General features: G+C 46.5%; 1 protein-coding gene and 1 long non-coding RNA gene across 2 annotated transcripts in view; one reads left to right on the plus strand and one right to left on the minus strand.

Annotated features, from left to right (window-relative positions):
• Positions 1–9,099, minus strand: part of LOC140264537 (DNA topoisomerase 2-beta-like) — a 32,642-nt gene extending 23,543 nt beyond the window's left edge. The window contains exons 1-2 of the mRNA XM_072360389.1: positions 9,024–9,099; positions 2,357–2,508 (exon numbers count right to left, since the gene is read on the minus strand). Of these exons, the coding sequence (XP_072216490.1) occupies positions 2,357–2,508; positions 9,024–9,099 (228 nt within the window). The remainder of the gene's footprint in view (positions 1–2,356; positions 2,509–9,023) is intronic.
• A 3,632-nt stretch (positions 9,100–12,731) lies between these two features.
• LOC140263783 (uncharacterized) lies at positions 12,732–14,164 on the plus strand. Its single transcript, XR_011905951.1, has 3 exons — positions 12,732–12,790; positions 13,662–13,864; positions 14,143–14,164. It is a non-coding gene; the product is annotated as an uncharacterized lncRNA (long non-coding RNA).
• Positions 14,165–15,137: the final 973 nt, after the last annotated feature.

Below are 15,137 nucleotides of genomic sequence, written 5' to 3' on the forward strand. Positions count from 1 at the left end.
CTGCATATCAAATGAGATACCACTGACCAACTTGCTGCCTCCCTGCAGACCAACAAGACGCCGCTGGATCCCTGATGGGGACTATCCTTGCTCTATAAATCATTTGCTAGAATTTTTCTCTTTTCTCCCCAACTTTCAATAATAAATCAATAATAAATAAAATCAATTGTAATAAATCAATTGGAAAACACTGGCTTTGTTTGCTGTCTTCATCTTTTTCTGGGTATATATATGTGTGTATTGAACCATCTCTTCCAATAATTGGAGTGAGACACAGACCTCTGAAGGCTTCAGCTTAAGCTGTTGTACAAACATGGCTAAAATCCTACAGTTTTATTCTGGATCCTTTCCATGTGTCTTTATATATCCTGGACCAATTGAGTGACAAATGACCAGAAGCATTACTAGGAAAATAAGTCCTTATGAGCACTGAAGAATTTAGAATGGGAAATAATATTTTTCTTGTCATGAGATCTGGTAGGACCTACAATCTTAAACCCCATTATACTTGAAGTTGAGCTTAGGGCTTGGATTATAGCTTGCAGCAGCAAAAATATGGATGGGAATACAAATGAAGCTTCTGTTAACAGCATTAGGAGTAGTCAGCAGTTCTTCCCTGAGTAATAGATGACTAATTTCATACAAAACTGACAGGATATCATTTTAGACAATAAGTATCAGTCTTAACAGGTTATTTGGCCTCAGACATAATTTAAACTAATACCATTCTGTACATAAATAGGCCAACTTTATACAGCACTGGCATATCATGGTTAGTTATACCTAGCCTCTGGAGATCAGACTGAAGACAAGCTGAAGAATGTAAAAAGTAGAAGAGAGAGCAGAAGACTAGATCCTCTATAATGGTATGTAAGCACTTGGAAATTGTACTGATGAAAAATGAAAGCAAGTAATAAAAACAAAGGTACTACGAAGAATTCTTAGTAGGAACAGAATCTGCCTCTAGGGCTAAGACTGGCATCAAAAGTGACTCCAGTCTTCACAACTTTAATTGCAACCAAATCCTGCTATGTTTCCTCGAAATATCCATTGAATGATAATTCTGGTGTATGTGAAAGTCCATTTGCAGAACTCAGATTCTTAATCAGGTTTTCCAGAGTCTCTTAAGGAACAGGGTTAAGGGAAGTCCTGGAGAGAGTTCAGTGGAGGGCCACAAAGATGACTAAGGGGCTGGGGCATCTCCTGTATGAGGAAATGATGAAAGATCTGGGACTGTTCAGACTGTAGAAGACTGAGAGGGGATCTTAGCAATGCTTGTTAATATCTAAAGGAAAGCTGCAAAGTAGATGTGGCCAGCCTCTTTTCAGTGATGCCCAGCAAGGGGGTAATGGACACAAACTGGAAAACAGAAAGTTGTGTACAACATGAGGAAAAAATATATATATATTTAACTTTGAGAGCATCAGAGCCCTGGAATAGGCTGACCACAGAGGTTGTGAGGTCACTTTCTCGAAAGACATCCAAAACCCACCTGAGTGCGATTCACTGTAGGGAATCTGCTTTAGCACAGGGTTAAGACTAGCTAATATTCAAAGGTCACTTCCAACCCCTACATTTCTGTGATTCCATAGCAGACATGCAAACATACAGATTCCTTCCTATCTAGATGAACACACTTTTCTGAGATAGATAACTACATATATGAATTATATTTCAGTGCATCATGGACAGAAGTAAAGTGACAGGTACAAATAACATTTGATACATCAGGTTTTTTCCTTCAACAAAGCAGGCACCTACTGTTTTCTCACGTTCTCTGTTAGTAAAAACATACTCTTTTACTGGATCCATAACATGTTGTTAAATGTTTTTATATGACTTTCATTACATACATATATACATATCATTTCTGAATACAAGTATTTTCCCAATTTTCATTCCCTTTCTTACACCTTCCTCTTTTTAATAGCATCTAAAACTAAAACAGAAAATACATGAAAGATGAAAACAGTTTCATTCCAGACACTCCTGTCATTTCTCTTTCCTCAAGTTCTGTGAAACACAACTTCCTGGTGTACTGACTGAGTCTGTCGTGTCTATAGCATCTGAAAACAACTACCTAAAAGATTTCAGATTCAAATGTGCCAGACACATATGTGAATAAACACATGCCACACTGATAAATCTTCAAAGAATAAATCGTCATCTGATCATATTTACTCAGAAACAAAAATCAGGTCCCCTAAGCAGCTGTGAGACATCATCTGTTTGAGCTCTATTGCCTTTCTCAGAGCAGGGAATGAACGTTAAATATTCTAATACAACTGCCCAAGATAGAACATGTAACTTGGAATCACATTTTCGAAGGCAAAGTAGCCATTCTTAGTATACTTACAAAGGCTGACACTTGACGAGCAGACTCAGTTTGTTGCACCTCCAAGTCATCCGCTTCAGATTTCTTATCCTCATTATTTTCTGGTATTTGTAATTCTTTCCTTCTAACACCTCTTCCCAAGTTGGGCTTGTACTTCTGGAATCCGCCCCTCACTAATTGGACAGGTTGAAGAGGTCTTTGTTTACTTTCACCTCGAGCTGGGATTTTTCTATCAGTGCTAAGACAACCAGAAACAAACAAACAATATCCAATTCAATACAAAAGCACGTCATCAAAAAGCACAGGTTCACTTTTATAAAACACAGCTTGCTTTTTGAAAGATGTTACACAAATGCAAAGTTCTGTTGCGTGTTAAATTACGCACACAAATCCTTTTTTTTTTTTCAGCAAATGTGTATAGGCATTCATCTACTAACTACTTCCACAACAGAAATAATTCTTAATGACTCATAAATGCTCACAAATAACAAGATGGCAAAGTGATCCTGCAATAGAAGGCGTCTCCTTACCAATGTAGCATGGGTAAAAGCCAGGAGCCAGCAGCCACTGTGGAGTATGGGTGACAATTAGAGACCAAACCAAGCAAGAAAACTACGTAGTTGGTGTTTCCTACTGGGTGGAGGGTGTTGATGTAGAGTTCTTCCAACCCCCGATATTGCCAGGTGATTTTAACCACCCTAACATCTACTGGAAAAGTGTCAAAGCAAGCTGCAAGCAGTCAAGGAGACTCTTGCAGTATACTGAGGATAACTTCTTAGTTCATGTGGTAGGAAAGTCCAAACAGAGAAAATGCAGTGATTAAGTGCTGGTGGAATTCATGATTTTAGCTGAGCAGTACAGTAAGGACCCTACATTTTAAGGAAGTGAAATTCTTAATTGTTAATGGGATTCTCCTGCAAACAGCTGTCATAGATAAAGAAGCAGAAGAGAGCCAGCAGATATTTAGAGACATCTTTCTTGGAGCACAAGAGCTCTTGATTCCCATGTTCAAGACAGTGGGCACAGAAGGCAGGAGAAGAGCATGGCTGAGCCAGGACCTCCCAGTCCAACTGAAATGTAAGGGGGAATGCACAGCCAGTGGAAGTAGAGACACACACCCTGGGGATACTTGGATACCAACAGAAGCATAGGAATGGGATCAGGAAAGTTAAGCTGATACAGGCAAGGGATTCTAATGGGTACACGAAGAACATGTGTAAGAAAGAAACTGCATCCCCTCTGATGAATGAGACAAGGATATCTGCAAACAGACAACATGGAAAATGCCGAGGTACAACTTTATCTTAGTTTTCAACAATTGCTCCTCCCATACTGTTTGTAACAGTTCATTTCCCTCCTCCACCCCCTTCCCCACTTATCATGGAAGTCAGGATGCTAGAGGACAGCATTAAGAGCTCCCCCTAGCCAATCTAAGAACCCCCACTTACAAGACACCACCCCACCTCAGTCCCCACCCTGCAATGAACACATCAGGTCATATAACCTTTGCTACCCAAATTTGCTCCCCCCACCCCCTGCAGAGCACTGATCAGCCTGAGGCTAGTGCACTGTTTGCTTAGAATACATATGATTATAGATATATGTGCAAAATCTTGTTCAGAATACATTTAATAAATTGTTTTGGTGCACCTAATGGGTGTCAGGGAAGTATGCTATAGTCACTACCTTTCCATTGGGCAAAATAAATCAAGGAACACAGTGTGGGGAGGGATCCCCCACAACACTCTTGCTTCTAAATTGGAGAGATACGGATGTAATGAGCAGATTACTAGATGGATTTGGAAGTGGCTGAATAGATGTATCTAAAGAATTGCAGTTAGCAGCTCAATGTCCAAATGCAAAGCAGTAGCAAACAGCATCTCTCAGGAGTCCATACTGAGAAAGCTTCAGTAATGAGACAGTGGTGTTGCGTGTATCCTCCGCAAGACTATGGATGATATCAAACTGAGTGGTGAAGTTGAAACAAAAGAAGGAAGGGATGCCATTCAGACAACCCACAACAAGTCAGCCCATGTGCATCTCGTGAAGCTCAACAAAGCGCAGCACGGCATCCTGCATAAAGGTTGGGGTAATGCCCAACACCTGTAAAGACTGGGAGGGTGACCTGAATGAGAGCAGCACAGTGGATAAGGGCTTAAGAGATGAAAAGCTGGATACGAGCTGGCAACATGCACTTGCAGCCCAGAGGCAGTCATATGCTGATCTGCATCCAAAAGAAGCCAACAGGGTGGGGAAGGTGTTTCTCCCCACCTACTCAGCTTTCAGGAGAGCCCATGGAGAGTACTGCATCCAGCTGTGGGGTCCTCAGCACAAGAAATATGTAGATCTATTACTGAAAGTGCAGAGAAGTACCACAAGAATGATCAGAGCCACAAAAGTCTCCCCTGTGCAGAAAGACAGAGAACTGAGTTCCTTCAGCCTGCAAAAGAGAAGGCTGGGGGAAAACCTCATTGAGTCATTTCAATATTTAAAGTGGGCATATAATAAGCACGGAGATAGACTTCACAGGAGCCTGGAAGAGCGGTGGTTGCCCAGAGCTATGGGTGCCCCATACCTAGAGGCAGGTGTTCAAGGCTAGTTTGGTTAGCAGATCTGAACATCCTGATCTAGTGGGAGGTACAGCAGGACAGTTGAAATGAGATAGTCTTTAAGATCCCTTACAGCACAAACTGTTCTCTCAATCTAAAGTAAACATTCATTCATGTGATGCTTAGCATAGCAGTAACTAGGGCTTTCATACAACTAGCGTTAAATCTACAAGTAGTAACATTCAGAATTTTTATTAGACATTCTTAGTCAATTAGAAATCCATCAGCAGAACAGTTTCCTCTTAAAATGCCTTCCTTGTTAGTCGAGGTATAAGTGCAGCTAGACCCTTACCCAGCATTAGTACGTGAGGTCTCATTCAGGTTATCTACAGGTAGACTGGCCTCCATGTTGCCACACTCTGATCCAGAAAGTGTGTCTGGGGACTTAAAACTTGAGCTTTCAGAAACATCCTGTGGGCCAACTGACTCTGCCTTTCCTAAGGATTCCAATGATTGCAGGACTTCACATTTTTTTTCTGCTTTCTGAAAAATAGGAAAAACAAATATGAGCAAAAGCAAGTCATGGTACTAAACCCAAAAAGGAGATAGCTTTATGTCCACAAAGCTCAGTACTAATCGCTCCTCAGAGCACTTCCTGTCCAAAAAGACCATCTCCTTTTAGTTGCTCCCTAATCATTTCACAGGCTTCCCAAGAAAAATTCGTATGTCTTTCTTTAACTAAACACCTTGAAATGTAGGTTTCAGTAGATGTTTTCAGTACTTTTATTTCATCACCGTCATTTCATGAAGTTCACCTCAGGTCAGAAACAACTGGAAGTACAAGAGTTCCCACACAGAAAATCACAGCTTTTGAAAAAATATATGGTTTCTAAAAAGATTAATCTATCTTTTCTTTACATCATCAAGTGTTTCTATCAGTTTCACAAACTCAGAAGCTGGAATCCAACTGACAAAAAAAAGAAAAAGCCTTACATCTGCATCTGGAGGGACGCAAGACTCATGACTACTCTGCATCAAACTTTCCTTCTTGTTGGCATCCTCCTGCGATACACCTTTATTTATATCCATCTCTTCCTTCCTACTTGTTGTTCTGAAATTTGGCTTTGGTCTATGGAATCGACTCCTCAGTAACCGAACTGATGAAGTAACAGTTTTGTCTTCTTGGATCTCAGGACCAGACTCCCTAAAAAACCAAACAGGCAGTTGATGGCATGGGACAAGACAAATCCTTCCAATCACATTTCACATGCTTGTATTTAATTTTCAGCAGTAGCTAGAAGGAGAGCAAAGTAAGGGACGCCATGAAAAAGATCAACTAAGATCACATCAAACATCAAGAACCTGTACCTTCAAGACAGGTCAGCAAATGTAAGAAAAATTCAGATTAACTGGAAGGAATAAGACACACAAATACTATGCTTACAGATTAAGTGGTAAATCTTTCTTACCACTGCCCAGCAAAAATACATCTATGCAGCTGCTTGAGAAGCTTACATCTTTGTGGCAGGAATCATTGCTTTCATTCACATGGTGTAACGCATATCCTTCTGCTTGTCCTCTTCAGGATCTTTTTCATGTCTGTGGTCTTTTCTCCATGCAACAGTTCTTTCTAGGTTTGGTTTGGGTTTCTGCACTCGGCCTCTTTTGAAAGGTGCTGGTTTCAGCACACTCTCTTTGCTGCCTTCTTGTGAACCAGCCATGTCATTAGACCTGGAAAAATACAGAATACATCTTGTGTACTTATGGATCTTAAATTGGAAGGCTCCTAAGGCAAATATGTTTTCCTTTTTAAGCACTAAATCACATACGTTTCCATAAAGCAGAGCTATGCACTGCTAAGTCCATGGAGACAGTAGAAGTGCTTGAGAAGTAAAAATGTATGCTTGCACCGTTCTTTTCTTTCCCCACTGGAAATGGGATACTACGCTACAGATCTTTTCCTGACTCACAAAGGCACTTCTCAAATTCGTAGCTGCTCTAGAGGCAGAACAACCTAATTTAACAAAGGCTATGAAAGGTATCAGAAACTTTATAAGAATATAACAATAACTTAATAATCTTACTGGCGTACAAATACAAGATGTATCTACAGCTACCACCTTCTTCTATGCCTTTACACCGAGAGCCACGTTATACAGCAAGGAAGATAATAACAGAACTAAATGCTGAAGTGTTTTTATGTCTGATCAAACCTTGTATAGTCATCCTTCGCCTTCTTTAAAAGGACTAAGTAAAAAGACAAGGTGTTGTTGTTATTAACTCTCCTGTAAAGGACATTTCTCCTGTCACACCACATCTGCCATTTCTCCACTGAATAGAAATACAGGAAACACTCATTAATTAAAATATACATTAAACCACCCACACTGGAATGTGTTTTTTTTTCTCCTCACACTCATATGCTCAACTGCGCTTTAAGAACAAACACTTATTCCTGTTGCTTAAACACTCTATACTTCCCACTCACTGAAAGGATGATACATCAGTATTCAAACTATTGGAGAAAGCTTGCTTTAGTTTGCAAGGGACTAGCTAATTCTTTGCATTCATCATGGGGATTGATGCATTTAAAAACACTGCTTTAAATCGAAAAACAACTAATTTATTTCATGCATTTAATAAGTAAGCACACAAACAAATAAATAAATAAATGTTACTCTTCTCTGAATTTCTATCTCAGAGCAGAAATTGTCCAAGAAACTTCTGTTTTAAGAACTGCAAGATCGTGAAGATGCCGGTATTCCGTGATCCTGTGTAACTATCATCCTATGTAACATGACCAGATGTGAGGGTGGCAAATTGCAAGAAAGAAGCATCCTTTATTTCCCCCCCCACTCCCAGCATACTTACTGAGACACCATCTCCAAGACTTTGCCAGCTTTTTCCACAGCTTCTCCACTGCTGACATCAAACTTATTCCTTTGGTCAGTATTCTGAGAAGAAACAGAATATTAAGACATTAACACCTTTGTACTTATCAAGTGCATCATTACCTAATAGACCAGGTAACTATCCATGACAAGATACAAAACAGGCTGCTCATGACAGATGTAATCACTTATGTAGTGAGTATCACATGCCCAGAAAGGTGCTGTAAACCCTAGTTCAAAAAACCAATGTTGTGCTTGCTGCATGGCATGAGAGCATTAACATCTGCCATTTGTGCAACGAGCTGTCTCCCAGGCTGAGATCTCTACACCGTGTTACTGATGGCTAAGTAAGTGCTAATTCCTGGTCACCCTCAGGAAACAAAAGCGAATGTTGCTGTTGCATCCAACAGTTTTGTAATTAACAGGTTATTTCCAGTTATCTCGCACCATCAATACCTTTTCAGTTTCTTCCTTAGACACACTTTAGCAAGTTACTTCATGTAAGCATCAAATATTGCTTAGTCTTAAGACTGTGGAAACTCCATTTATCTGTATGTTGAAAAGATTAAGTAATCACACTGGGAGCATGCCATTGCTGCTTCTCCGAGCATCAGAAACAGCTGGCAGACGGGGTGGGGGCAAAGCCACTGTTATCACTTTCCCCTCCCCACCAAATGTCAAGCCTCAGTCTCAGCAAAGCAGCACAGTGCAGGCAATTCTCCAGCTGTGTGGCAGGGGTAGTGTCATAGGGTACTCAGCATTTGGTTCCACGGCTGTCTTCTGTAATCCTGCCAAGCGAGCACTGCTGGCTACATACCTCTCTCTGTGCTTCCCTGGCCCGTCACTGCTGCTTTGGATTTTATGCTGCTTTAGAACTCGTGTCTATAACATAACATGACATAAATCCCATCTTGTCCCATTCCCAGCATTCCTTCCTAGTTGTTTTCCGTAGTTCAGGAGCTCTAGGATCTTGTCTGGAATTCAGTAGAATCCAAGGTGAAAGTTAAGGCTTGAATAACTGCAGCTGAAAGAATTTCTGATGCTGTCAGTGTGACTTTTGATTTTCAGAGTTTGGATGTCTCTGGCACCCGAGCCATTTATTTATTTATTTTACTACTTCTTTAAATAGCCTTAGAAAAAGTAATTGCTTAATGCACGGCACAGAACACGTTTTTACATTACATTAAGAACTTACGCCTGGCCAAGTTGATTCACAGCATCGGTTTGAGATTTCCAGAATGTACGTACCTTGACTTTTCCGTGGAGTGAACAGAATCACGTCAGTCACTGGAGAGGAACTTACATCTGCATCCGTAGATGTCATGTTCAAAACACACGTGATTCATGTGATAGCAAGGCTGTTATGAAAGCAGAAACGGCTCCATAACATCAATGGATCATCTCTTCAGCTGGCTGTCTCCTGGAGCTGTAGCCATTAGGGGCATCTCCTGTACGGCTGAATAGTGAAAAAGTTGAAGGCGAGGAAGACGATGAGCCTTCATCCCACCCCCACCCCCACCACTCACTACGCAGGCGCAAGGGGGAGGGGCTGATGCTCATGGGGTCTCAGGAACGCCACGATCATACCTGCTTGATCTCTGCTCTGTGGTGATGGAGTTGGATTCCTAAGGCACTCCTGCAGCAGGAGCTGTGCTGCCATTGTGGATGGGAGCAAACGATCTCTCGCATCCCGGTGCTGCTCTCGATCAGCCCGAGCTTCCTGTCTGTGGTTTGTGCTGCCGTTCAGTGCTGTTTTTCCTGCTGTTTGGATGCTGCTCCCTCACACCTCCGTCCTCCCCCCGCGGCCATTCCTGGCTCCCAGCTCCTGACCGGTGTCCGCCCCTCCCCCGGCCTCCCATTGGGCAGCGGCAGCTCCGCCGGCTCCGATTGGCTGAGCCGCAGTGCGCGGGAACCAGCGTTGCGTCCCGGCCGTTTGGAGGGGCGGCTCCACACAGAGTGCGGCTCCCGCAGCGCGGTCCGAGGCCGAACGGGACCGGCGCGGCAGCCGGGGCTGTGCGAGCTGCATCGGGACGGAAACCGGCACCACGGCAGCGAGTGCTGAGGAGAGCTCCGCCGGAGTGCGGGGAGAACGGCACTGGTGCGGGGAGAGGGCTGGGGGGGGCAGAAGGGGGGATGGAACTGGGGGGGAGGGGGGCAGAGGGGGATATGGGATTGGGGGGGAGGGTCCAGAGGGGAATATAGGACGGGGGGGAGGGGTCATAGGGGGGATATGGAACTGGGGAGTGGGCAGAGGGGGATATGGTGCGGGGGGCGGCAGAGGGGGATTTGGGACTGGGGGGAAGGGGGCAGGGGGGGATATGGGACTGGGGAGGGGGCAGAGGAGGGATATGGGGCTGTGGGTAGGGGGCTGAGACGGGATATGGGACGGGGGGGGGGGAAAGGGGGGATATGGGGCTGTGGGGAGGGTCCAGAGGGGGATATGGGTCTGGCGGGGGGGGGGCAGAGGAGGATATGGGACTGGGAGGGGGGGGTAGAGCGGGGATATGAGGCTTTGGGCAGGGGGAAGAGGGGATGTGGGACTGGGAGGGGGGGGTAGAGGGGGATGTGGGACTGGGAGGGGCCAGAAGGGGATATGGGACTGAAGGGTGGGGGGCAGAGGGGCAGAGGGGGATATGGGGTAGCGGGGGAGGGGCCAGAGGGGCATATTGCACTCGGAGGGGTGGCAGAGGGGGATATGGACTGGGAAGGGCCAGAGGGGGATATGGGACTGAGGGGTGGGGGGGAGAGGGGCAGAGGGGGATATGGGGCTGTGGAGGAGCCACAGGGGAACATGGGGATGTGGAGGTGCCAGAGGGGGATATGGGGCTGGGGGAAAGGGGGGAGAGGGCGATATGGGATTGTGGGGGGCCAGAGGGGGATTTGGGACTGGGGGAATGCCACTGGGAAAGGATCTCTCTGTGTAGATTGCTTCTCTTGGAGTTTTCCCTGTGAGCCTGTGCAGGTGTGCATTTTGCATTTGTTTTCAATGGTCTCTTTCTAACTACACCGCTCTAGTTTTGTTTTTTCTTCAGGGGTCGTAGAGGGATGTGGGGGGGCCACTGGGGGATGTAGGAAAGTAGGGGGCTGTGGGGGGACTCTAGGTAGTCATATAAGACTGTAGGGAGCTGTGCAGGGGCTGTAAAAACCTACAGGGAGTTGAGGGGGACTCTAGGGGGAATATGGGGCTGTGGTGGGCCATAGGAGGACTAGGGGCTCTAGGGGGCTCTGAGGATGTATAGGGGTTGTGGGGAGCTATTGGAGGATATGGGCAGATTACAGGCCAGATCCTCCAATCTCCAAGCCAGATATGGGCTTGAAGGGGTGGTGTCTAGAGAGAGAGAGGGTTGTGGGGGCCTAAGGGTGATATGGGGCTCCTGGGGGCTGTTGGGTGCTATGGGGAGGAATATGGAGTTCTAGCAGATGGTGGGGGTGTAGGTGTGGTCTATATATGTACATAGATGGGAATCTAAGTATGAAAAAAGATACATCCACGTGTGTTCTGGGCTGCATTGACAAAGGGGTGGCCAGCAGGGAGAGGGAGGTGATTGTCCCCTCCTACTCAGCTCTTGTGAGGTCCTCTTTGCAGTACTGTGTCCAGGCCTGGGAAGGATGTGGAGCTGTTGGGGTTGGTCCAGAGGAGAGCCACTGTGAGGATCAGAGGGCTGGAGCAGCTCTCCTATGAGGAAAGGTTGAGGGATCTGGGCTTGTTTAGCCTAGAGAAGAGAAGGCTACGGGGAGACCTCATTGTGGCCTTTCAGTACTTGAAGGGAGCGCACAAACAGGAGGGGGAAGGGCAGTTTATGAGGGTGGATAGTGATAGGACAAGGGGGAATGGAAGTTGTGGATGCCCCATCACTGGAGGCATTCAAGGCCAGGCTGGATGTGGCTGTGGGCAGCCCGGTATGGTGGTTGGCATCCCAGCACCCAGCAGGGGTGTTGAAACTAGATGATCGCTGCGGTCCTTTGCAACCCAGGCCATTCTATGATTCTCTGATATGGGAGGGATATGTCTATAGGGTGGACAATAGGGGGATGTGCTCTGTGCAGCCCTGTGCACACACACACTCGTGTGCAATTCCATCCTGGCTTTATGCAATCCTGTGTGCACTCACATGTGTTTTGTATTGATTTCCCGCTGAATCCTCCGGTGGACTCGTAGTTAGGCTGGGAGTGAAGGGGAGCACTGGGTAGCTGTTTGTGTTCCCTGCTGTGTGCTGCGGGGTTGTGCTGGCAGCGGTGCAGTTGGTTTGCTTTTCCTTGGGAGGGTGGGAAGGAGCTGAGCAGGCCCGGTTCTTTTCTCCAAGGGTTCTGATCCTCCAGTGTCACTGCACCAGGGAGTGCACGATCTAAAGGACTTCTGGGTTGTGATAAACTCGTATCTCGGCAGCTTCTATGATTTCAGGTTGGGTGTTCTAGTGCAAGCAGTTTGGGGGCATGATTTATTCATAGTATCATAGTATTGTGCGAGTTGGAAGGGACCTTAGAGATCATCGAGTCCAACTCCCGGGATTCGAGCCCTCTGTGTAGCAGAGCGGCACTTCTACCCCCTGCTCCACAGGGGGGGATTCGAACCCGGGCCCCCTGGTGTTGCAGACGGGAATTCTACCGCTGCGCCACCGGAGGCACACGATGATTTATTGTCCCTGTAGCTAACGCAGTGTGGGAAATTTTGCCCTGCTTTGGCTTGCCAGTGCTTTCCCCTGTCTCCACTTGTCTGGAGCCTCCTTGAAATGTATGCCTAATGTGGAACTATTTTCTTCTTTCCTAGCTTTTGTGGTATAAAGAAGCACAGAGAGGTGCTGGAACAGCTTGTTCTGGATGGCATCTCCAAGCAATTGGAGAAGAGCAAGACTTTCAGGAATAGTCAGCATGGATTTACCAAGAGCAAATTGTACTTGACCAACCTGTTAGCCTTCTCTGATGGCATCACCAGCTGGGCAGATGGCAGGAGAGCAGTGGATGTCGTCTACCTTGACTTGAGCAATGCTTTTGATGCAGTCTCCCACGACATCCTGGTAATGAAGCTGAGAAAGTGTGGGACAGATGAGTGGCCGGTGAGGTGGGCTGAGAGCAGGCTGACTGGCCAAGCTCAGAGGGTGGTGCAGAGTGTGGTTGGAGAGCTGTGAGTGGCGATGCTCTCTGGGGGACGGTGCTGGGTCTGGTCTTGTTCAATGCCTTTGTCAGCGACCTTGATGAGGGGTAGTGTCCACCCTCGGTAAGTATGCCAATGAGTCAAAGCTGGGAGCAGTGGCTGGCACACCGGAAGGCCGTGCTGCCATTCAGCAAGACGTGGACAGGTTGGAGAGCTGGGCCAACAAGAAAGCAGATGAGGTTTAGCAAGAGCAAGTGTAGAGTCTTCCAGCTGGGAAGGAATAACTGCAGGTATCGGTCGAGGCTGGGTTGTGACCTGCTGGAGAGGAGCTCTGCAGAGTAGGGCCTGGGTGTCCTGGTGGGTGACAGGTCGGCCATGAGCCAGCAGTGTGCCCTGGCGGCCAGAAAGGCCAGTGGGATCCTGGGGTGCATTGAAAGGAGCGTGGCCAGCAGGGGAATGATCTCTAGAGGTCCCTTCCAGCTCCAATTCTGTGGTTCTGTACTTGCATCATTGCTTCTTGCAGCAGTACAGTGTTTCAGAAGAGAGAAAAACGTGGTGGGCATAAACTGGATTTCTGCAATTAGTAAAGTTGTGCCGAGATCTTGGCAGACTGTTGCATCTGTGAATGTGTGCAAAGCCTGCCGACAGAGAGAAATAACTTTTCCCTGCAGGTTGAGCTTTTCTGACGTAGGTCATTGCTAGGTGAGCTTCTGCTTTAAAGCATCAAGCTGTATAAACAAGGCAAATTGAAAAGCAAGCTTGCCAGTTCTTTTTTTTACCAGTGATTTTTTCAGGAAGAAAAGCTTGGAGATGCTGTTTGCTAATGGAAGATGGAGAGAGGAAAAGCAGGAGAAAGGCATGGTGTGCATAGCCACCACATCCCATCTGCAGTGTTCTCCCCCTGTGCAAATGAGGAGCAGCTCAGCAAGCTTGGCCTGGGCCGTGGAAAGGGAGCTTGCAAACATCTGGGCCAACCCCAAACGAGTTAGTTCTGCAGGTTGGTTGTTTTCTGCTGTTTGTCTGCCATCCTGTTGCTCAGTGGTAGATTTGTTCATGGTCAGTGCCAACAGGAAACACTCACAGCATTTCTGTTTTGGCTGTCCCAGCGCTTAGATCCCTTGCTGCTGGGATGGGGTGTATGAAGAATGATGCATGTGTTGATGTCCAGCCTGGCTCTGTGGATGAATCTGCATCCCTGGCAGGACTGAGGGTGGGAGCAGGCCAGGTTGGATCTGTTGCACTTTGCTCTCGTTCGTAATGCTTGTTCTTGCGCAGGAGGGCAGGTGGTGAACCTCATGAGCCAGTGCCTGCAGGCGGGGTTTGCGGAGAAAGAGGTCCTGCAGGTCTTGGGTGACACCCATGGAACCGTAGCGAGGCTGCATGGCTGTAAAACACCGGGAATCGACAGAAGCGTGAAGGTGAGCTGTGGGCTCCAGTACCACAGGAAGGGATGTGTGTGCTCTGGGTTTGGATGCTTCTGTGTGTTTTAAGTGACTGAGAAACCGATGCTCAGTCCGCTCGAGTGTATAGAACAAGTGTAACATCCTTTCTGATGGAGTATTGTGAAAGGAATCCTATGGGTTTGAACAGGAATTGATGTGACTTCTTTTGTATGAATAACAGACTCATTGTGCAGCTTGTGAATGAATTCATTCACGCCTGCTGATTGGTGCTGTTCTCTACAGGGAGCTGCAGTGGAAATGGACACTTGTGGTCCACTGTCTGGCCCCCTCCCGCGTGCTCAGATCAGCCAAGTTGTCAAGGCCTGGCTCTTGGTTGGTGAGTTGTACCGAGGTCAGAGAGTTGGATTTTCTGGGCTTTGAGACACGTCTTCCAGTTGCACGTTGTATTATTTCTGATGTGCTGACCTGTTGAGCTCCAGCCCCAAATGAGGATTCAAGTCCTACCACAGCAGGAATGGTTGAGATTGGAATTGGAATGCAGAAGGCTGGAGCCAGCAGGAGCAGGGAATCCATCATCCCCCTGTACTCGGCACTGGTGAGTCCTCACCTTGAGTTCTGTATTCTGTTCTGGGCCCCTCACTGCAAGAAGGACACTGAAATCCTGAGATGTGTCCAGAGGAGACCAGTGAAGCTGTGAGGTGTCTACAGCACAATCTTATGAGGAGCTTCTTATGGAACTGGGATTATTGAGTCTGGATAAGAGGAGGCTCAGGGAAGACCTTATCATTCTCTGTGACTAACAGAAGAGAGGTTATGTGGGGGTGGGGGTTGTCCTGCTCTTCTCCCATGTAACTGGTGACAGGAGTG

Source organism: Excalfactoria chinensis, chromosome Z (genome assembly GCF_039878825.1).
Source record: "Excalfactoria chinensis isolate bCotChi1 chromosome Z, bCotChi1.hap2, whole genome shotgun sequence".
Taxonomy (NCBI): Eukaryota; Metazoa; Chordata; class Aves; order Galliformes; family Phasianidae; genus Excalfactoria; species Excalfactoria chinensis.